This window comes from Wolffia australiana, chromosome 1 (genome assembly GCF_029677425.1).
Source record: "Wolffia australiana isolate 7733 chromosome 1, ASM2967742v1".
NCBI classification, from domain to species: Eukaryota; Viridiplantae; Streptophyta; class Magnoliopsida; order Alismatales; family Araceae; genus Wolffia; species Wolffia australiana.
Window position 1 is genome coordinate 3,866,845 of NC_135835.1, and position 24,337 is coordinate 3,891,181.

The 24,337-nt window shown below is 40.2% G+C and overlaps 1 protein-coding gene across 2 annotated transcripts; it reads right to left on the bottom strand.

Annotated features, from left to right (window-relative positions):
- Positions 1-103: 103 nt before the first annotated feature.
- Positions 104-23,488, bottom strand: LOC144702383 (Insulinase (Peptidase family M16) family protein). Of its 2 annotated transcripts, none has more exons than XM_078574419.1 (25): positions 23,217-23,488; positions 22,587-22,818; positions 21,537-21,772; positions 17,203-17,401; positions 16,473-16,520; positions 14,970-15,077; positions 14,671-14,859; positions 14,270-14,572; positions 13,851-13,952; positions 12,939-13,073; positions 9,402-9,626; positions 9,013-9,216; positions 8,422-8,592; positions 7,267-7,416; positions 7,043-7,180; positions 5,417-5,644; positions 5,175-5,327; positions 4,727-4,838; positions 4,376-4,511; positions 1,308-1,428; positions 1,128-1,208; positions 844-945; positions 599-746; positions 338-475; positions 104-252 (listed from the first exon to the last, which is right to left on the bottom strand). In XM_078574419.1, the coding sequence occupies exons 1-24, from the start codon at positions 23,384-23,386 to the stop codon at positions 384-386; spliced, it is 3,783 nt and encodes a 1,260-aa protein (XP_078430545.1). In that variant the 5' UTR covers positions 23,387-23,488; the 3' UTR covers positions 104-252; positions 338-383. The 2 variants fall into 2 exon arrangements, with proteins under 2 accessions (XP_078430545.1, XP_078430536.1); XM_078574410.1 differs by having other exon boundaries at positions 4,712-4,838; positions 23,217-23,486.
- Between the last annotated feature and the right edge of the window lie 849 nt (positions 23,489-24,337).

Genomic DNA, 24,337 nt, shown 5'->3' on the forward strand with positions numbered 1-24,337 from the left:
TCCTATCCCGAAAACGACAAGTTACTTGCCACGTGGCAATTATTTCCCGCCGACGCGACGGGGACGCGGAGGAAACGCGTTTAGTAGACCCTTTCAACGTTCGTCGAAAAATAAAATAATATTATTAATTATTTTAATATTTAAGAACGATAACTCCAATGCCCGGGACGAATTCCCGTAGAAAAATTTACTTTTAATCCCCCCGTGAGAGTTCTTTGAAGACCAGAACAGCAGCGCCTTGCTCCAATTTTTCTACGTCAGAAATATTTGATTAGAAATATTTGATGAATAAATAGTGAATTGTATTTTTTTTAAGAAAGTTAATAGTAATCCTTACGAAAAAGATGATATTATGGCGTTGAATAATTCCTAATGGGATAAGTTCATGTCGTGGGTCGCGTCATCGTTGACAGCCCACGCCCTGCGGGAGCCGCCCCATACTGATCCGTCTCCATCTCCTCTTCTTCGGAGATCACTATAGCAGAAATGAAAGAATTTTCAGATTGGTTTAATAAAAATTTTAGTTAAATAGTGAAAAAAAGTGTAATTCCAATTTTAGAAGTCGTATTGAATTTGATTCCTTGCCACAACATCTTACCAGCTGCCTCTTCACCTCGGTTTCCGGCAATTCCGATGCAAGCAAACAGAGAATCATCATCAACCTTCAAACTTTCGTATGCGAGGTATATGTCGTCGATAGAGACGGATTCGTAAAGAAAATTCAATTCCTTGATGCATGAAATATCCTGAATTGCATTTTGCAAAAATTAAATAAATTTATGAGATACATGACAAAAACAAGAAATTAAAGTCAATCGCGTTCAATTAGCTAGTATTTATCACCTTTCTAGGAACCGAATGGGCTTGCAAGTGTGCCAGAAGCCCTAGCCAGTATGGGTTGGACTTGGTTTCAGCTTCATGCCGCATGAGAAGTGTTCTCTTGGCCTGCTCGTATGGAAAAAATGTATAAAAAATGAAAAATTAAGACTGAGATACAAAATCGTACAGAAAAAAAAGACGGTGCTCCCAAACAAGCAAAATAATCAGATTCCTAAAAAAATCACGGAACGCTCGAACAACCTTAATATAGAAATAAAATATTATGTACTTCGTAGCAATGATCTTACCCTATCAAGTTCTCTCTGGGCAACTTTATTGCTGGGTAAGCCTCGGAGTACACCTTTGCATGCATCTACAGCCTTATTAACCTTTAACGACATAAAAGATGGGAAGATGGCTAAATATTAGTCACGGATTACATTAGAAAAAAAAGAGTAATTTTGGTTTAATGAGATTCAGACACGGACCTTAGAAGGAGTAGATGTCACTGATATCACATACCATCCGAGTTGCAGCCTATCGAATAGGCTTAATTCAAAGGAGACATCGTATGTCAGGCCCAGCGAGTCTCTCACGGTGGTGAAGAGTCTAGTTTGAAAAACGGAAAGTACACGAGATGTTCAGATGTACGATCTATTTTGTGATAAGTAATTAAGACAATAATTCTCCAGGATATTCACGATGAACTGTATATTTATTGAGGGGAAAAAGTGTGCAGCAATAAAATGAAAACTCGTGACTATCAGGTGACAAATATCCCAAATCATGCCAATTTTACGTGGTTTTGACTATCCCTAAGACCCAGCAATCCGAGTTCGAGCAGGGTTGGTACAGATTGTTAAATGAGTACATTATAAAACTTCTTTTAAATGAGACAATTTTGTCTCATAGGAGAGCTGAAGTAATAAACTTAAGGGTCGACAAGATAATCCAGTTCACAGTAGAAACTGGCATGACAGAAGCAAATTTTTGGGCAGAAGAATAAACATAAGTTAAAGAGAAGATAATCAAAGGTCAGCCCACTCGCAGTAGCAATGGCTAATCCATAAATAATTTCTTTTTCTAAACGAATAACCTGTCTTTTAAAATCACCTCTGAATAACATAAGAGAATATTTAGACAGGCATTAATCTTAAGCCAGACAACTGCCTAAAGCTCCAGCCCCCTCCCCATTGCTTTGCTTTCATCGCCTTCACAAATTAGCGCTAAGATGTGATTCTTTCGGGGCTACATGCTTTGCTTTCTTCAGCTGGCTCTGGAAGACTCTACGGGAGTTAGCTATATTCAAATATCCTAGTACAAATGTATATACGACTATTTCAATAAAGTGAGGTCGACATATCCCCAAATGCCAGAGGGTAAACAGAATATGCTACTGAAGCCGTCTTTCATTGGCCACTCTTGACAGCTGGTTTTCAGAGACCCTTCTATGGGCAAATAGATGAGAGGGCAAATTGGGCTTGCAAACTAACTGGTTGAACTTAGCAACATTTTCATACGGAAAAAGAAAACGAAATCAGCCCAATGCACACCTGATCTAGGCCATCGAAAAATGAGGCAGAACAAGAGGAAGGAAGAAGAGGGTGGAATTAACGCCGTTTTCCTGACAAAACAAAATAGATCTTGGCTCGAATTGACAGCCTTGATCCTTTGGGGTTGACGGGCTCTGAATCTACAGAACCAGCAATACTTATCATCGATTCGACAAGGGTCGCACCTGAATTCATAGTTGCTTGGATACAACACTCAGGTCCACAAGCACCACAGAAGAACTCTCGCAGAAGGGAGAACACAAAGAGAAGGAGAACAAGTATCAAATAAAGAGAAAATGAATACTGAGAGAGCAGTGCGTACATAGGCTTTAAAATAGAGCGCTGCTACTTAAAAAAGGAAGGGAAAATGGCAATGCGTGTGGGTATCTGGTCATGTCTGAGATAGTTGGTGGTCTAAGCTCAGGGGGATCTGACAGACGATCCTGACAGACATCAGGAGAATATAAAGGATTCCTAACATGACAGTACATGCCGAAGAATAAGCTCATAACTAGTCTTAGTTAGAGTTGGTCTCAGTTTAACTGTGGGCTACATCAAGAAGAGAGTGACGTAGACAGAATGTAAACCAATCTACGAAACTAAGAATGCAAACTAACTGAGAACATCTCGTCTTTTATTCCCCCGATTGAATTCTGATAGGATCCTTGAGAGGATCCTAAACCTATCTAGGGGTAGTTTTGTCATTTAGCCCATAAGGGGCATTTAAGTCATTCCATGTTATGTATTTCCCTTTAAATAGAGATGCCCTCCCTTTAGGAGGGCAGCCAAGAAGAAGATAGAAGAAAGAGTTCTTGTCTCCCCTCTCCTCTCCTACCTCCCTCTCTGGGTTTCCCTCACTCTCTCCCTCAACGATCCCCGTCCCCGCGATCGTCTCCTCCTCACCGCATCTCCAGGCGGCTCGTCCCCGGCCGATCCCTTCCCCCCTCTGCTCGGCCTTCCCCCGACCATTCCCGTTTCACCTCTCTACCCCGGGAACTTCTACCCTACCTCGTCCCCAATCCTCCTCCCGATATGAGCCTAGATCAAGGTTCGTATCAAATTCCTTATTCCTAGTACTCACAGGTTCTATTAATCCCTAAAAGGCCTCACTAAACATTGTCCCTAATTTCCTCCTTGGTGCACATCTTTCAATAATCCCTCAAGATATTTCAAAGTTCGTTATCCCAGGCGATATGGAGTCCACAAGCTCACAAGGGTGGATGAAGCTTCCAACGAGGCCTGCTGGGGCACAATCCAGCAGGTGCATGCAGGAAATGTGTGGAGTGGGAAGGCTCCTCGTGGTGATATGGATCCACCGCAATGAGGTTGTGTTTAAGGGAAAGGCTGTCTTGACGGAGAGCATCTTACATTATGCGGAGTGTTTTATTTCATAATTGTTTTGGAGGGTCTATGATGTATTTAACGTTCATATATCTTAATCAATCAGGGTTGATAACCATTCTAAGGTGATATTCCCTCTTTTCTTCGAAAAATCGTAAGGTTATCTAATTTTTTCATTTCAAAGAGCAACAGGATTGGTTTTTAGCAGAAAAGAATTAAAAATTCCAGCAAATGGAGGTAAGAATAAAAACTGACAGGAAGAGGACAATCTCTTTCGGGAAAAAAGGGATGTGAGAGGGAAGATGATGGATAATCAAGAGAGGGATGCTGATCAAGAGAGGGGGGGATTGGATTGTATAGAAAGCATACAAACATAATCACATTCTCCTCTAATATTATGGGCACTCAGGCCCATAAAACTCATGACAACCAAAAAGGAAAAGTATTAATCCCCCAGAAATGTTATTCACCATGATTCATTTTTGTAGAATCAGAAATTCATCGCCGTTAGGGAGAAACTCAACGAATTTATTGAACTAGCATTATCTAGACACTACAGTAAAGGGAAGGCCTACATAAAATGTAATAAAGCCTAAAATGTTGATTTAGTTATTTCAAAAAATATATATATTTGATCTAGTTCAAGTAACGACAATTCATACCTGGAATTTATGATTTCCGCCAAAAGCCCAAGAGTGACGGCAAAAAACAGAGGATGAGACCTGATATTTCTCTGGAAATTATTGTTTCCGTTTTTCCCTTCCATGGTATGAGGCCCGCTTGAACTTAATTGATTATCTACACAGGAACAGGATATCAGTTTGAACGTAAACCAGAATCAAAGTCAACAAGTTAAAGGTCATGCAGAAACTTCAATAAATAGCAAGCGAGTTTGAGAGGTTCATAATCTTCAATTTCGTGAAGCAGCAAAAAAGTCATTGTTCGATGAGAAAATATGTGGGACATAAAACTAAAATTTTGAAGCCACTGAAACTAACCAGTTGCGATTGTACCATTGCGGATAGACTCAAATAAATCTTTATCATCCGCAGTGAATCCCCAACGGTTTGGTGCCGGGCCAGCTACATAAGCGCATGCTCTCTCGTCAGTATCCTTTAGGAAAACCTGCCAAAGGAGAAAATCATGAGAAACAGCATTTCACAGAGGTTATTGGAGAAATACCGCTCTAATAGTGACTTGGCATATGACCAGCCAGTAAACAGAAAATATTACAGATCAAAAGGCAACTCCACTGGTACCTCATACGAAACAAAGAAAAGAAAAGGAAAGGTAATAAAATTATAATTCTAATTATGAGAAATACAAAGGCTCTCATCTTCATATTAGAGTTAGAAAACGATGACTGTCTTTTTTCCTTGGAGATCTTATCGAACTATTTAAGCGTAAACCTTAGTAAGGAAGATAAATGAATGGTACACATGAAAAAGCAACAATCGGTACCTGCTGGAAATGGAGATCAGACGCAGCTGATCGAAATCTGATTGGATGGATATTACTCGAACTGATCGGATCATCTACAATATTCACGGTCCCCAGATAATCAAGTATACAAGATTCAATCTCCTCATCGGTGAAATCCCCAACTATGCTCACCTGAGTGATTTCAGACCAAAATATAAAGTAGTAGCATACACAAAAATAACAGTGCATAAACAATAAAATAGACCAACTCAGGGGCATACCTCCATATTGCCACGGGCAAATTGATTCATTACAGCATCTTTAACCATTTGCAGCGATAATCTCTCCAAGGATTGTGGTGTTGGCTCAACAAACCTTTCATCTCCATTAAGCATGGCTAACATAAGTTTGTGGGCAGTTGAGCGCTCCAAGCTCTTTGGAATGGATCGGTAATATGATAAGTACAACTGCCTTGCTCTCTCAAATGCATCTTCCAACCACACGCTGTGCTGCATTCATGAAAATTATTAAAAGTTTAGCCAGTTGAGGTGAACAAAAATCACAAAATACAAAAAAAGGCGTCCACCAGGCATCAAGAATAAAATCAAACAAGTTAGTTCCCCAAAGAAAGCGCCAAGCTGAAGAACTTGTTTGGGTAAAGCTCCAACTAAAACCATTTCATTTTAAACTACATGTAAAATAACCAGCAGAAACTACAAACCCTGCCCCTCTTGAAGCAAGCATCTGTCGGTTTTCTTATCAATGAGAGAAATCGCTGCCACATTAATCTATGTCCAGTAGACCTCTATTGGACCCAACGGATTACCACCTTCTCCTGATACCAGAGAAAGATCACCATCCTCTCCTGATACGATCATAAGAGAAAGAGAGTGAATTTTTTTTTGAAGAACAGAGAGAGAATTGATAATGTGTTACCTGAAATATCAGATCAGATGAAGTTCAATGGAACTAATCAGTGTCATCGTGAGAAGTTCAAGGAACTTACCCTCCATGTAAGAGAATGGGTAAAGCATCTTACAGAGGAGATTGGTTAAATAGACACTAGATTGAAATCATGGGCTTTAGAGGCCTTTCGCAAGGGGACAATGGCACACGTAAATTTTCGATGTAAAAAATGCTCTTACATGAAGAGTTATAATAAAAAAGTTCCCCCTTGTATGTCTCAAGCAGTCTCCCAAAGCATGGTTTGGGAGGCTCACTAGAACCGTGTAAGACTTGAAATTCATACAGAGTATTGTACAAATAAAACTCAAGATATCAGAAAACTATGGGTAAGTACCAGTTTTGACAGAATGTGTATGATTTATCATCACTTGAGATGATAATATTCAAATTCAGTCCATCAGCCAGAATATCTCATTAGAGTGATATTAAATCACATGCTCGAATGAACATGTATTTATCTCTTCACCTAAGAATATTACGGATCTCTTCTAGCGAACTGGCATGTGTATCATTCCAAGTATGTAGAGCATAAAATGTGTTCAAAATGTACTATTGGGATCTGGTGAAGATAATCGCTCTATTAACAGCGATTCATTCCACAGGTTAGTCGGAAAGTAATGTATCCTGACCCCACTAAACATGACACAGCATATGGTGTGGGTGGGGTGGACGCAGCCAGCATAAGTATTATCCCGATGAAATACATTTACAGGCAGCCCAAAGAACATTTTTTTCTTCTCCAAAAGGGATATTTTTTTCTTTTCAGTTGCATTGGGGAATTACAGTCAGCTATTTTACTGCACGCTTCCTTGCTTAAAGCAGATGACAAGGAATGAGATGTGCCATATTGTTTCCCCAATAATAAATGAGATATAGGGTGCCAAGAATTCTCAATCCACAAAAATAGGCGAAAAGCTTAAAGGTAGTGCCAAAAAAGGTACCTCGAGCACCATGTGTAGTAACTGAAAAGCAGCACGCATCCCACCATCTCTCAATGTAAATCTAAACTCCATGCAGATGCATTCCTCAGTGGACTCCAATGAGCAGTTTATCAGGTGGTTGACACAGAAAAGCTCAACCTATGAAGAGCTACAAATAATCAAATGATGCTAATAAAAGCAGGAAAAAAATATCAGGTGCTTAGAACTGATGTAAACTAGTTCACCTGTTCCCTGGAAAAGTTCCCAACCCGTCCTCCCTCACTCAGAGTCCTCACGCCGACCACAACAGCACCCATAGAGTCAGAAGTTTCTGCTGCTCTACCACCACCCACAATTAACCGCATCACACCGCCCTTAGCTTCGTTTTTTGTGATCTGTGAACTCGATAATTAGTCAAATTTGAGGGAAAAATAAACAAAGCCACGAAAAAATCTGTCTATCAGCTCACAGATTTGAGATGAGACAGACAAAAAGGTGTTAGAGACAACTCAATAAATTCGGAGGAATTGGAATTTTTTCAAAGCTTCCCAACTTGAGTTATGAGGACAAATGAATGAAGTTTTTTGTCTTTATGGAAAAATAAAAAGATTTAAATCATAGTCTAATTCCGTTCATTTTTTGATTTTATTTTATAGAGATAAATGTGTTTCCCTTTATATTGTATTATTAGAAGGCGACATTATGACATGAATTTGTATTGATATTTAAACATATTCAATGACTTAAACTGAAAAATCTTGAAGCTAAATAAAAATGTCCAGTGCATTTTTATTTTGAGACAATATAAACATTTTAGTTTTAGAATCATTCTTTCTTGAGACGTATGAGGAAAAAACCTCTTATACATTTCTGCGTAACAGAGTCGAAAGAATTGTCTGCCGAAGGATAGAAATTTAAAACACGGGGTATGGACGAATGTTTCAATTTGAATAAGGATGAAACACCGATTACGCGATATGTTCTTTGTAGACAAATATTAAAGCCTTTAATGACAGAATGGAGGGAAAATGTTATGACATGTTAAGCCAAACATAATTCAAAAAGTCATTGAAAGCCATATCATAAATTTGGGAATGAAAAAACAGCGAATATTCATGGTGTCCGCACAATTACTGAAAAATATACAAATTGGAATTAGAAATCAAATTTAGTCAAAGCTAAAAAGTTACGACAATTAAAAATCGAAAGTGGACCAATCATTTCATACTTAATGTCCGAAGTCATTCACTAAGGGCAGAGATGCACAGGCAATTACATGATTATCGCAATCAAATAAAAGGCTGATCCAATACGAAAAAAATTTAAAAAAAAGAAAGATACAAAAAAACTTCAGACTAAGGCAATTCCTCAGATAAAGGCAGCTTGCAAGAGAGATTTACCTTGTAATTCACTGGTATTCCATTTGACAGGCGACACTGGGTGATGCCAGTTTCTTGATCAAATACTCTTCTAATACTTGACCCTTCACTTAAAGGAATGAAAGATGGTTTACGCTGGAACTTCAGTTCGTCTAGTTGCAATGAGGATATCAATTCCTTGGGAACCTCGAGCTACAGATGAGAAAAAGAGTAGTCAAAACCAGCTTAGGCACCAAACAAATCCCAAGAAAGATCTCCAGACACAACATCGACAAAAAAACAAAGAGTGGGGATGGGATGGTCTTGTTCTCAAAGTGATGAGATGATAGCAAAGGTGGCTAATAAGCTGTCAAGTAATGCATCTTGAACCCTGCCTTAACTTTTTTAAGAGAATTAGAAAGAAATAGCTTACACCTGCCAAAATTTTGAGTAGAAAATATGAATTAATGTACAACTCTAAAAAATAATTATGGAAACTAACAATAAGATGAGGCATTTCGTGGTGACACCCAAAACTCACCGCAAGATGATCAAAACTAAGGTATATTATTCGCCTTACACCTTGCTAGACCAAGAAAAGACCAAGATTGTAAATAAGAGGAAGAAAAAAACCTCTGGTTCAGCTTCTATGGGCTCCTCCAAACCTGCCCTCATTGCCTCAGTTATTTCATCTGAATATATTACAAAGTCTGCTTCTCCCTGTCCATCAATGTGCACTGTCTTTGGAACGCATGCCACAATTGCAGCCGGAAGGGGAGCACCTGGGTCACCGAAATTGGAGATGAACTCCAGGATTTTTGCTCCAGTGGAATTAACCTGAGACAGGATAACCTTTATCCAACGTGTGGTATACATATTCTTTCAGGCGTACGTTGAAGCTTAATAAATTATTTTATTAGAAATAAACAGACGGACGAAATAATACTGTACTTGGCAAGTGTAATATACATACGGAATTTAGAAAGTTAAATGAAAGAAGCTTATAAATGTATATAACATACTTCTTCAAGAGTCACGGTTTCAGCGACTGCAAGCAAGCTTTCATGCCCTTGCCTTTGGTCCATTACAGTGTGAGATAGGGCATCACTCTCCATGATAAAATCTAAGTTATCAACAGACGGCACACTGTCAATCATCGCCGCCAATTGCTCACTATCTTTCAATAGTGCATCCATATAACGAGCCAACTCGCCCTTCGTCACACCAAACTCTTTAAGCCTACGGACCTGCATTATGGGAAATCATTTGCAATATTATCAGCCCCAAGGAGAGAAAAGTGACGACTGTATATCACATATTTATGTTCACAAGTAATGCAGCCAAATATTTTATTTTTTCTTAAATTGATATTTCAAGCCGAAGAGTCCCACTGAACCAATGATAACTTATTGATTGATGTAAAAGAATATCGACAGACATATCAAAACACAATGATGGGAGGGGGAGGTATCGTGTGATGGCAGAAAACAAATCATCGATTGACCCTTAAAATGGTAAAAATAAAGAAACCACGAGAAGCGTTACACAAAGACGCATGGGAGGATATCATATTCGAAGGTGTAGACTGATAACAATACACACCTTACTCGGAAACTTATAACCAGCTCTTCAATAACCCTAGAAGCTATTAAAGATTTTCTTTTTGAAGAAGACCTGCGTTGACCATGCACGTGTCAAATCTGCTATAAGTAAAAGGAAGCTGGAAATAAACCAGAGGAAGTTTTTTCAAGAAGTTCGGTGGCCGGAGAAGGCAGAAGGAGAACTCAAGGAGCTCTCCTGAAATCCTATCTTCATTCTTATAGTACTCTTCTCATCCATCACCATTCCTTTTCCGATTGTGAACAATATTGCAACATTCCACATTGTAGAGGACAGATATCGATCATATATCTCGCCAGATTCTTGGTTTGATATCAGATACCCATTGTGAAATTTGGGGTCTAAAAGCTCTTCTACAGATCGTGGGCGCAAGATTGAGCTTGCTTATAGCAATGGCGTCCATTGGAAGGATGAACAACAGAAGTTCTAGGGGGAAGCCCTGCCTGACCCCCCTTTGCAGTTGAAACCATCCCCCTCAAGGCACCTGTTCACAACACCGAGAAAGAGAGGGATGTGATGCATCATCTCTTAATCCACCCTACAAATTCTGTTCGAAAAACTCTTTGCCTCATAGATGTCCAAAGGAGATTCCAATCAACAGAGTCATATGCCTTTGTGAAATCCAACTTCCGCATAAACCCCTGAACCTTCTTTCTTTTCCGCATAAACCTCTGCGGCTACAACTCGTTCCACCAGCTGTCAGCTGGAATAAGTGTAGATTGGAATCGTCCAACAAGCTTCAAAATTATTTTTTTGAAGAAACAAGCTTCACGATTATCTCTATGCATGTTTGTCAAATCCTGTGCTATGATAAGGTATATGGTGTTCGAAATCTCCAACGCTGATGGCCCTTGACGCTTTGACAGTAGAACCAAATAGGCGCAACTCATCGTCTCCTTTCCATATTTTCCACGTCTGAACTCCTCGACGGTGACCATTACTTCCATCTTCACCATCTCCAAAAATATGCGTAGAAAAAATCACACCCAAGGGCCCCTTCCCCGTTCAACCCCTTGATGGCATCTCAAACCTCTTCCTCTGAGACGGATCCCACTAATGTCCCTTGCTGCTCTGACGTCAGCCTGGTCGCTCCCCTCCCGTTACACCTCCATTGCTTCTTCCCCCTCGACAGGAAAAGTTCCTCAAGTAATCAGCCAGAACTCTACCAGCTGCTAGGGCGCCCACGTATTCCTGATTTTCTTCTTGCACCCTCAGTATCTGGTTCATTCTCCTACCATTTGCCATGAGATGAAAGAACTCGTGTTAGCATCTCCCTCCTTCAGCCACAGCTGCCTTGACATTTGTCTCCAATCCATATCTATCCTCTTCTCTTCGTCCGCTACTGTCGCCCTGCACCCACGCTGCTCATTTCCTTTTCTTCTGATCAGCTTCTGGTATCTTCTATCTTCTAGGATCATTTTCTGTTCCACTCCTCCCTCATTTGTTGCTTAACTTCTAGAGTTGTCTTTTGTAAACTCCAATTTTGTTAGACAACCTAACCAATGACGAACCTAGCCCAAAACCCTCTATCCACCATTTGACAACCCCGTCCTTGAAGCCTGCCTCCTGGAGCCATGATTTGTTCATCTTGAGATACATGGAATGGCTAGATCCATCATGTGATTTCCAGTTGATTGGAGAGTGATCTGACAAACAGGTGAGGAAGTGACTGCACGTTTACTGGCAGGAAGTGCTCCATAAGTTTCATCCAGCACAAGAAACAATCCAAACTAGATAAGGACGTGGGACCTGTCATGTCCCATCAGTTGTACACAGTTCATTTAAAAAAAAAAATGTACACACAGTTCATCAGTCTCATTTCCTGCAGGGATGTCCCTGCGATGAACACCCAAAAGGCCTCATATCCTGTATCTCGATCGCCTACTCCATGAGGTCTGTCATCGGCCTCCAACATTGAATTGAAGTCGCCACCTAACAACAATGGTAAACCCTGGATGTTTGACACCACCCCCCCCAACTCCCCCCAAAGGGATGCCCTTAACACCAGGTTTGTTGGGCCGAATACCGAGATGGCAACAAATTCGAAGCTGTCATTCCTCCTCTTCATTTGTGCCACCATAGAAAATTTCCCAGTCAACGCGCCTTACTTATAAAATAGCAACATGTTCTAGGCCACCACCAAATTGTCGGATTGCCCTGCAGAGTTCAAGGCCATGTACCCCTCAAGGAAAACATACGTCAGAGTCCTCCAATTCTGTGCCTCGCACTTCTCCGACAGGGTCTCTCGTAAGCACGACAGATTGCCTACCCATTCTCGCAAATATTGCCCCACTATACCCATCCTCTGCTCATGGAACCTGCATACATTCCAGGAAATGCACTTCATGGGTGATCGGGCATAACCCCTCTGTGTCTTTGCTCTCTCACATATCCCACTCCTGCTGCCACCACTTGTACCTGGCTGGTGGAGCACTCACCCTGTACTTGTCTCCCCTCCCCCTTTTCAGTCTCTACCATTATGCTGGTCTCCTCTGCGCTCACCGTGCATATTGGAGTATGTCCCCTTCTGATTCCTTCGCACACTGTTCAAAATCTCCTCTTTGCTCCCCACCTCATCCCAATCAGTTTCTTTCCACTCTTCTCCACTGTGTCCTCCTCGGGCGCTATTCTGGTCCCCGCTCAAAAGAGGCTATTAAAGATATTATGTCCAAAATAAAAATAAGATATTAAAAATAAGAATTTTGAAAAAATAAGATTTAATCCAGAGAGAACAATCTCATACATTTTAAAATTATCCCTTAAATTACAAGAACTTCTCTGAATTACATGAACATCTGTTGAATCCCATGCATGTATGCTGCTGTGAAAGCTTCATGAGGTTAGATAGTATTCTGAATAATGCCATGGAACGAGTGTTATAGTACCAGAGAACATATTGCCATAGGTAAAATTTATTTGCGCAAGGCAAGAAAAAAAACCTCCTGAACAGCAACTTTAATGGCGTCCTTCCAATTCTTCGGCTCCGCTGAAATAGTAAGTGTAGTTACAGTGCATCCCTCCCTTCCCGAGTCACTGTGATCCAACTCTACTGATGTGAAAGGCGGATTTGAGCTCTGTAAATTTTTCAATAGAGACACATCGAGATGAGCTACAGTTTTTTCCATTCAAATCAGAGAAATATGAACAAATTGATAAAGAGGCATAGACTGTAAATTAAGAAAGAAAAAATATATGCTACCAAGGCAGTACATAAGCAAACCATAAAAAACATCACGAGTATTCCATAGCATGTGTTTTCCTGTTATGATTGTGCTGCAAGAGCAACGCAGCAATCGCATACAGGCATAAAGGACCACCGTACCAAGAGCTAGCTGTCTTTGAGCATTTCATACTAAATTTAGGATAACCCCAGAAAATTCGTCGAAAGCAAAGTCTGATTATGGTTTGAAAATCAACTTTTTATAGGGGTTTAAACTCTTTGATAATCATACTGCTGCGCATAAACTCCCAATATTTTGTATCTGTGCCTTTTTACAGTTGATGTCTTTTAACTTTTTATGTAATGTAAGATTTATCTATTACAGGAGTAAATCTTCAACTAAAACAAACATTAAAATTAAATGGAGCTCATTTATTGGCTAATTTACAAACACCTCAACTAACTTATTTTAAGGAGAACAAACGAGAATAAAGAAATGACAAAAACAGATAAAATATGCAAGTTGAAGAATTAAAAATAAATATTTTTCAAATAATTTAGGCTCCAAGTTACCAGATGCCAACCAAATCATGATGATCAGAATTTCGAATGAGAATATAAAAATTTACTGACCGTCTTACAGTTGAATGTGATTTTGACATAAATTATTACAGTCAAAAAAATAGTATACCTTATATCTTGTGTTAATGCGAAAATGCAAGGCTGACAAGAATATTCTCTTCATTAGAACATCACGAAGGCCCCCATATGTCTGAACAGGTTCAACTCGTATCTGCAATTGAGAAAAACACATGAAAATAACTGAAATGCAAATATGTCACTTCCGTCCATAGGAGTATACTGCGGCCAGACAGCGAGAATTCCATCCGTCGACGCACTGATTCAGGTATCTTAAGACACAATCATGCAATAAAGTTAGGATGACAGAGGTTCCATCAATATATTCTCTACTTTCTAAATGGAAGAGATAACTGAAAAACAGATATAAGACATTATCGAAAACACCATAGTTTGAATGTCTGCTGTTGGACGCACTGGCTTATGAATCAAAACAGAAAATAAGTAAGTCTTGGATTCTACTTCCATTACCTTGCAGAACATATTAATAGAGAAATTTTGAATTAACTCATGCTGGAAGATCTGCGGATCCTTGGCAATGCCACCAAGTCCTGGAAGAGACCAGCTGTGTTTCACTGGAGGACGAACTGCATGCCTTTCTTTTAATGTGATTTTTGCTTGATCCATAGAAATAGAAGACTTCTCATTAGAGAGACTCCCAGCCAGCCCACTTGGCAGCTTTGGAACAAGAAAACTTGCCATTGCACCAAATGCACTTGGCGCACTGGTTTTCGGTGCAGGGATATCATGCTCCAGCGCTTTCTCGAACACTGCCTGAGTCAAGGAACCATGAAAGAGTTCTAAAACGCTGCCTGCCAGGAACCAAAATTATTGAGCGCTGGGAGGTCGAGATGAGCAGGATTTCTACTTACTTCAATGCGGTGTACCGTCTCAGGAATATTGTCAATGTCCCCCACAATGTACAAAGTGCAATTCGCAGGGAAGTACCATCGTTCATGAAACTTGCGAATTTTCTCGCTCTCCCATTTCTTGATTTGATCTTCCAATCCTATAGGGAACCGTTGACTTAATTTATTTTCAGAATGCAAGTGTTGCAGGAGCTGTTCGAAATCAAGGAGTCATCAACTGAGCAAAAAAATAATAGATAGATGATGGAAGCAAATGATTTCTGTACAAAAACTTTCAATAAAAAATTGGAGAAATGTCTTGCCTGACAGTCAATACGATACTCTATGGTGTTCATCATCTGAAGCTCTGAGAGAATCGCTCTTCTCTCTTTCTCAATCCGAGAAGCAAGAAATTTTGGATGAAAAGTTATCTGAATCAAAAAAGATAACTCAGAAAATATGATAGGTGAACATCCACTTTTCCCGAAAAAGCCCGATTGAAACAGAATGAAGAAGGCTAATTCCATGCTCTTCTCCATTAAACTGAAAAACCATTACAACATAAATAGTCCTAAAAAGAGTGCTTCATAAAAAATCCAGAAGATCAATTATAGATTTATATATTGGCAAAAGCAATCCAATAATTTACTGGCCCAAAATTAATAAAAAAATATTATGGCATGTCACTTATAATGAGTATGCTGCATCTTTGTTTCCTTCACAGACACTACGCAAAGTGCACCCTCTTTGACTGTCACATATTCAAAGTAGTTCAACAATATCATAGCAATCGGCATCACAACTGAGCCCTTTCTAAAAAGATAATTGAAGAGAACATTGCACTGACAAAAACGAGGCTCTGATAAGGCGTTCAAATTTAAGACTCTCGAATGATATCAATAATTAGGATAGACGAACCTTGACAAACTGATCAAATTTCTCTGCGATGCCGTTGAGACATAAGTCAGATCAAACTGACTGATATCGTCTATATTGTATCCATAACTTTATTAGTCACTACCGACGAAATACAGATGTGAAACCAGTCAAAACTTTGCCAAACGTATCTTCACCTTAAGTTTTTCTAGTGTTTTCAATCATAGGGCTCTACGGCAGAAGAAAAGTAGTTGGATGGCTGCTGGCAAGGAGAAGATTAATGACAAGAGTCTTTCAACCATCTCTTCTTTGAGTGCTCCTTTGCTCGCACGGTCTGGGCCAGCCAGATATTTTTAAGGATAAAGGTGTCATCAGAAAGGGCGTTCTGGGAATTGGTACAGAATTATAAAGACAGAGGAAACGGGGAAAGTTGTCAAGCCTTAACGGTTCTATGGGCCATCTGGTTGCACAGAAACGAGGTGCTAATCAGGGGGAGAACGGCCTCTACAGATGAAGCTATACAAGAAGCGGAAGGTTTTAAGGCCGCATGGCTCCGGAGAGCGACAAGAGGGAGACTTTGATAGATCGGACTCTAAAGGATGGGACCGTGAGGTCATGATGGGAGGTTCACCGATTAATCGAGTGTTCATCCCTTCTATATTTCAAAAAAAAACAGAAGAAAAGTAGTGAGGCATACTCAGGATACAATGCCTAGGATTTCGCAGAATTCAAGTATCATCTCACAGTCTGAACTAAGCAAGAGCAAGAAATTGCTAAAGTGTCGCAAGTGCAGGAAAAAGAGTTATAATTTTTTACAGTTGAAAGAACCTACAAGTATACCATTCGGAAACCTAACAAAATCCAATTTAAATTTGAATATCATGAACTCACAAATTGGAGATCGTGTGATAAAGGAGGAGAGACATAAAGAAGAGAGTTGCACAAAGTACCTCATTTAATGCGTCAAGGACCGACAAAAGAAGGTCTCCATCAGAGTCCTAATAAAAATGCGAAAACTTGTCATAAAAAGTTAAATGCATTAACCAGTTAGAAAGGAGAGAACACGGGATGAAATTCAAAATTTTGTAGGATAAATTGTATCCAGTAGGAGGAAGCTTAATCATGACATGAATTTTTAACAATCCAAGAAACTATTCAAATATGACTTAGTATGCGCCAAAGGAAATATGGAAAGGTTATCCACCGTACATGCATGGCAGGCAGAACAATAATACCATGCTTTCTCTGTTGGATATTGCAAACCAGATAAAAATGACATAAAAACTTCATACAAGGACTAAGAACAGTTGTCAACCAGGAGCTTATGCTGCCCATTGATCTTACCAAAATATGCATATATCCAAAAAACGAGCAGAAGATAATAGCAAAGCACATTTAAGGGTGAGCCTCCGCAAATCAGATTTTCAAGCACGAACAGAAAGCAAAGGCACCGCTAAGCAAACCAAATATCCCAATGGAGATAGATAACAGCCAAAATAGTGGTAGGATTAAACTTAAATGGAGCTGATTTCAACTTTATCCTTTCACGACAGAGTTATTAAAATATTTTTACAGACTCGTAAGGCTTCACAAGATTCGTTATCAAAAAGACTTCATATGTCGTGAAAGGCAATCCAGGAAATAACATGCAAAATTTGGAAGGTGAAAAGTGAGTGATACCTTTGCTCTAGTTGGAGAGTGAATATGGAACACAGTATGATGAAAGTCGGTGTAGGCATTAGACCTTGCCCCAGTGCTCAGAAGTTTCTCCCGCTTCTTACTTCCAAGAAAAGCAACATGCTCTATCATATGGGCAATTCCTTGCTCATCATCCTCCTCGTCAACTGACCCAACGTGGACTTCCATATGCGCCTCAAATCTATGAGAAAGTGAAACAATTAGAATAAAATTTATACCCACCAAACATTAAAAGACACATCATCTGAAAAAATTCTTAAATAATTCGAATCCAACGGCACTTAAAAGAATTAATTGTTGATTCAGTCTGAGATAGTTTCCACGACCCATCCACTCAGATCCAAAAAGTAGAAACCATGAAAAAAATATTATAATCACGAATTCAGGCCATAGTTGCATTTCAAGCTTCAAAAATTGTGTTAGGGTACCCAAAGGACCCAGCATGAACAAGAAAGAAGAGAGTAGGAAGAAAAAGTGAGAAGCCGAAGAAGCTGAAGCCTCAAGAATATCTGGAATGGAAGTTTTTGCTTCACATTGCCCGCATGAGGCGCTTAGTGTCTAGAGAAACCCTCAAGTTGATAAGACAAAAGACCACCTTCCAAAAACGCTACAAGAGGGTCCCCATGAAGATAAATAATATAAGCTAAGCTCCCGTCAAAGGCACAGCTGAGGGCTGAGCCACGTTGTCCCACTTTCTTGGAATAGGTCCTGAAGAGGAACTTATCAAATTGCAGAACTATGAATGGCAAAGCTGTATTTCTTTTATCAAAGATGACTTCTATATCGTTGAAGTAACCCTTGAAATCTGTTGAAACTAAAGTAAACTCTTATTTCTGGGCAAACCTGTAAGAGTAGATAGATTTGTGTCCCAGTTATGTGGTACCCACTGATTCAGAGAATCAGTGCGTCTTTGACTCCAAAGATGAGGCATGGACTGTAAGTGGCCGTTGCAGACTTCTTTTACTTTCTGAGATTACAGATATGCACGGCAAAGTCCTGATTACAGCACGATTTTTGGGTTGATCACCGATTTTGGGTGATCTTCCCTCTTTTTATTCAAAAAAAAAGCAAGGTTCCAAATAAATCATATGGGTTGCCTGGGATGAATCTGATACGTTCTTGAAACATATCTGTGGAATTTGAACAATTGAATTTCCAAATTCTCGTAAATTTCTTGAATCTGTAACTGTCACCAAGATTCACTGCAAATCTAGGAAGCTCCAGGGGGAAGAATAGAGGGAGAGGTCGAGAGAGAGAGATAGATCCAGCTCTGGAGTGGCCGCTTGTTCTTCCTTGGAGCAGCTGCCTTGCGATCCCCTGGATAGGAGTTGCTATCTCGCTGGAGGAAATGGAGTCAACGAGTGCAAAGAAGGGAGAAGAGTTAGCACGAGAGATGACAGAAGAAGGGGGTTAGGAATTTCAAGAGAAGGGGGAAAAACTCACGTTGGCTTTCTTGTCTGCCTCGTAGTCTTCCTTGGTTTGGACCTACTTGGGCTAAACTTACTTGGGCTGATAGAAGGGTTTGGATGCCATACGGGGCTGGCGTTTAGCATAACAGCGGCCCGGTATCATTATCAGAATCCTAGCCGACTCTCCTGCATAGGCTACTTTAACGAGAAAGTTCCATCACGCACTTGCTGTCTCACCTGCATATAGTCGCACAAAATAGGCTGACTTGAGCTACTCTCAGGAGAGAGTGATGTGGCTCAGAAAATACATGGGCATGGCCTATTTATGCTTAATCGGGCTTCTATGATTGGCCAGCTTTGACTGATATTTAAATATTATTTTTTCTGATGGACAATTATATATTTCGATTTGGTTTCTTCAAATATGTATATATTGACTCTAGTTGGCAGATGGATGTGTTGGCAGAAGACAGGTCAGAGATGTCAGAATATTTTCATTTTGAAGAAAGATAGAGGAGATCACACAACATCGGTGACCCTCCTATGTGATAAATAAGGCCTAAAGGGCCACCCTTTTCACAGACAACGGTCCTTTAAACCATGCTGAGGCAAGACTCGCCACTGTTTGTACAACAGCATAAATAGAGCACTGTGAAGGGTCAACCATGCCCCTCTCCGAAACTGAGTGCACCACCTTGTATTGAATCCCAAAAACCTCCTCTAAGGAGACATCCACTGCCGTGGTTGGCTGGGGGTTCCACAGCGCTCAGATAAACAAGCATTCTAAGAAGAGAAGGAGGCAGTATTCTTCGCCACTAACGCACATAGCACACTCCGCCGAGGCTTCTGGGTGTGACCTCCTCCTGAGGTCCTTTGTCACTAAACTTTCTAGAAGTAGCAGCCAACAGAAGAACCTCACCTTAAGGAGGACCTTCTGTCTCCTTATGGTGCAAACGCGCAGAGGATCCTCCGTACTTCCCCTGCGTGTCAGCAGCTGAGCCTAACGTAGGCATCAAGGATATACCTATCCAACCCCATCTGTCATGTGTCTCTCCCAGTGGATGTCAGCGGATTAGGTTCTGCTGCATCTTCATATATTCCTCCACTCTTTGGACGGACAGGATGTACAGCAAGCATGGATTCCAGGTGCTATCTCAACATTCGGAAACTGTGGCATGAGGGGTCTGTGCAAGGCCAAATAGGCATGGAAATTTTGACTTTAGAGTGCCCACAGCCGACCATGGGTCTAGCCAAAATCAGAATTATCGTTTATATTTTTATCTCACTGGGAAGGTCACCGACTTTGTGTGATCTCCCCCATCCTTATTTCAAAAAAAACCAACTTCGCTTGGAAAAAATCTCAGACTTAAGGAAACACCTGTCTCAACCTCTGTCAAAACGTAGAGGACACGTGAACCCAAGCCGCGCGACTCTCCCAGTCCAACCTAGATCTATAATATCCTTCATATAACCCATGTAGCCATCTCTGTATCCGGTTCCATAAGTTTGCTCACCCAATTCCAATTGGGTAGGGCTATTGCATTTTCAATAGCACTACCCCCCCCCCCAAAACGGTCTGGCCTGCACACATTGTCCAACAATACAAGGTCCATCCCTTCCCCCTTCCAACCCTGAGCCTTTTCATAGGAATCTTCTCATCACACCTTTCAGGTGCTTGTCAAACCCCACAAGTACTTTCAACACTGAGCGGAAGATGGGTATCGCTGAGAGCGCATGTCGCAGCAACACCAATCGTCCACCCCCCTAGACAGCACTCTGGCTTGCCATCCCTCTAACTTCTGTTCTACGTTCTCCGGCACTGGTTGCCGACCATGTGTTCATGGGTACTGTACCAGTCAATGGCAGACCCAAATACTTCATGGGTACTGTACCACTCGGCGTCTCCAAGGCTTTGAAACATAGGACTGCCTCCTCTTGCAATAATCCAAAGCCAACAAAGGCTAACTTGGCGCGCTAATTTGTAGACCCGAACAATTCGCCAATAGGTGCAGCAGTATGCATAGGTTCTTAGCCTCCTCCGTTGAACCCTCCATTAAAAATGTGGTATCAACAGTGATGGTCACTACCCCTGATAGGACTGTTTGATCAACAGGGAATAGTCATCATTGACTTGTACACATCCATTGTTCTCCATTGCATGAGAAATTTCCAAAGCAGGCCTAGAAGACTTGTCAATCTTTATAAATATTTCCTCTACTTATATGTTGTCCAATCAGCAGAATTTGCATGAGAAGAGTACATAAAAGTACTCATCCGGGGGGATATCACAAAGCAATCATTATGGAAAAATTTATCCATGAGTAGACAGATATCACAGTGCAACCTTTTACAACTTATACAGATAAAGACATCCCGAGATATTTATATGGCCAATTTACTGAACGAGGGAGAAAATCTAGAATGGATCAAGCTGTGAAAAAACAGTCAGGATTGATGCGCTTGATCGATAGGACTGAACTGAAGGCATCATGACAGAAAACTTACATATTATTCCACAAGCGATGCAAAGTAATACCAAGTCACCAAATACAAATCGCAAAATCTACCAAAATGTGAGGATTAAAATAACTATTCCCAATTCTGTGTTTCCGCAAATAAACATCTAATTCTTCTAATATATGTTAGTCCAGGAGGCCACAAAATGAGCCCCAGAATACGTTAATGTAGTTCTCCACAAAGATTTAAACATTTTCTGCCATTAAATCAGGCATTAAGTCTAAAACATCTGAAACACAATGCAATTTAAGCTCAAACAGGTGCTTCTAGTTGTAAAAATTAACATCACACCTGTAAAATATCAACTTGAAATAAAAATTTGAAGGAAAAGGATTATATACAAGGCTTGGATAATTTGATATTCATGACAACTCTGTATCATTTCATTACCGATTAGCAGGGACTTTGTTTGGCAAAATAAGATATCTAAGTCCATTCTTCAGCTGCCCACGGTGTAGTTTCGTGTGGGATGGAAGTGGAGAGCTTAAAAACCCTTCCAGATCAATCGCTTCAATCTCAGGATCCCACGCACCATCTTTATCGGTAAATGTATCAGGATATGTCATGCTTGTTGCATGAGGTTCATCGGGACCATTGGTTGCATGTGGAACAGGAGCTCTGTAAACCTGGAAATGATAAGAGTTTCCAAAAAAAGAAAACCCCAAAATAATAATCAGATAATTTTGTCAACAATCAAAAAGAGAACACGTGAGAAAAGTTTTAATTCTAATTTTATGTTAACATCTCCTTCTATCCATTAGTCTCCTCCACTGGTACACGTTCCACACGTATTTCTCTCATTAAGACAATGAAATGAGATACTACATGTGACCCTTCCCATTTACTCATGCAGGTCATAAATCTCTAATGGCCAATAAAAAGCTGAACAAAAGGAATAAAGTTAAGCAAGACACTCATCAACATTTCCGTACCCTAAGAACGATATCTCCTGTATAAATGGCAGTATGAATTAAAAAGAGTAGAAACTACGAGTCATAAGACACCTCAATTATTGACAAAGATACAGTTATTGACGGAAAACATACAGCACATCAGGTATTTCAACCCAAAGAAACGTCCCCAAGACATTGCAAGAGCATCAATTGGGTGCAGTACTAGGTACACGTCTCGAACCCAAAGAAAATCAAATAAAACTTTTCACTCCTTGAAGACAAACGTAACTGTTTCGATGACTGGCTTGACAATGAAACTATTAGAAATCACAAGAACTGTGGATCCCAGCACTTTTTTTCCGGATGGCATGTGTGAACCCTCCAATTTTGTCAAAAAAGATAATTTTATCCATAATATCAGCAATGGATTGTTTTTACGAAGAGAAAATGTTCACAGACATCACGCTGAAAAAAGGAACTCTGGCGATAATGAAAGAATAGCTAAATTGAACATGGAGAAGGCAAACAAGCAATAATTTGGACCTACATTGGCGCCGTTTAAGAATGTTTTCTGCAGTGGAAATGAAGACTTGTCTTGAAAAATCCTTCGTGAACCATTCCATTGCCGCGCACGGTGAGCCCTGATGCAGGACATACATCCGCGTTCTTTCATAGTAGGGGGTGAGAGGGAATAACCGGCATGACCATGAGACTGTTTTCTCCATCTGACCGGAAATCTATCCCCATCCCAAGATTTTCTCCTTCCGTCGTGAAGCATCCTGAAGAAGCAAATGAAATAATCACATAAACGAGCACATTTCGCCGTTGTCAGCTGTCATTGAGTTCACATTAGAGAGTCGTCTCCGCCGGTCTCTCGCCTACCAAACAGCCTAATTCTCAAATATCCAACTAGAAAAATGATTTTCGGCATAAAGGCAACAACCGAGGAGCTATACTTTTCTCTGATACAATTTCTTCAATAATTTCCCAAACAAAGCCATTCCCTCTAAAACGGGATCCATTTCTCCGCACCGCAGTACGAAACAGCACAAAATTAAGCTTCTCCGAGATCAAAAGAATTCCACTCATTTCATTCAAAAAAAAAAAAAGAATTCCACTCATTTGGGGCAAATAAAAATTGAAAAAAACTCAATTCAACGAGAGAGGAGGTAATTACCGCGGATGACCAAAACAGAGGCGCTGATGCCTGCACACAAATCTTGCCCTAGTTCCGGCGGTCTGCGCTTGGGCGGAAACGCCGTATCTCCGGCCATGCGCCGCGTCCGAAGAAGACGGATGCAATTTCGCGATCGTCGCCGCCATCACAACCGACGACATCGACGCCATCCCCTCTCCCCTCAAGAACAGCGACCACCTTCGAAGTGATAAGCTTCCCCGCAGAGGCGGCGAGACTACAACAGTCTGTTTCCAAGAGAAGACGAGGAAGGGGGATTCTTCTCTTGGCAAATTCTACGATAAGCCCCTCCGTGTTGTCTTTAATTGCGAATAAACACCCATAATATCAAGGCCAAAGGTGTGGTCGGTACTCTTCCGCCCTGTACCTATCTCCAATTTTCTCTCTTGGGGAGATTTTTCTATTTATTGTGATTCATACATACTGCTGATATTATGGTGAGTATGGGCCTCGACTATAGGGCATTTCTGATGATCAAATAAAGTTACCTCGTGATAATGTGATGAAGAAGTATTTTTTTATACAGAAATTTAAAATGAAAAAACAGTAAGAAAAAGAGGGCACTGTATTGTTTGAAAGTATTTCTTGAATTATTTGAATATTCTCGTTGTATAGTTTTCAATTGGTCGTTATTAAATATTTGCAGAGGTCAAACCTATTGTTAATTTAGTGTCGTACGGATTTAGGCATAGTTATTGCTGTCTAAATTTAATTAATTTTGATCTATATTTAATTTACTTATTGTTCAATTACTTTAATCACGATTTTGTTACATAGGAAATGAGGTAGAGGATATGGAGGTACCACAAATGTTTTATCCAGGTTCTGGAAAACCCCCACGTCATGTCCTATGTATTCTTCTTCCTTAACTGTCTAGGCGCCTACTACCATACCCTCACTTCATCCTCTTTAGTCTATCCAAGATAAATAATTAATACAAGTTTAGTATCATGAAATTATACGCATATATATAAATCTGTCCATAATTAAGAAAATAATCTAACACATCTGGTAGGGGCTAATCCTATCTTAATTTAATGAAGCAATTAATTGAGATGGACTAAAGAGGACTAAGATTGCCTCTTCCTATAAATGGAGGCCAT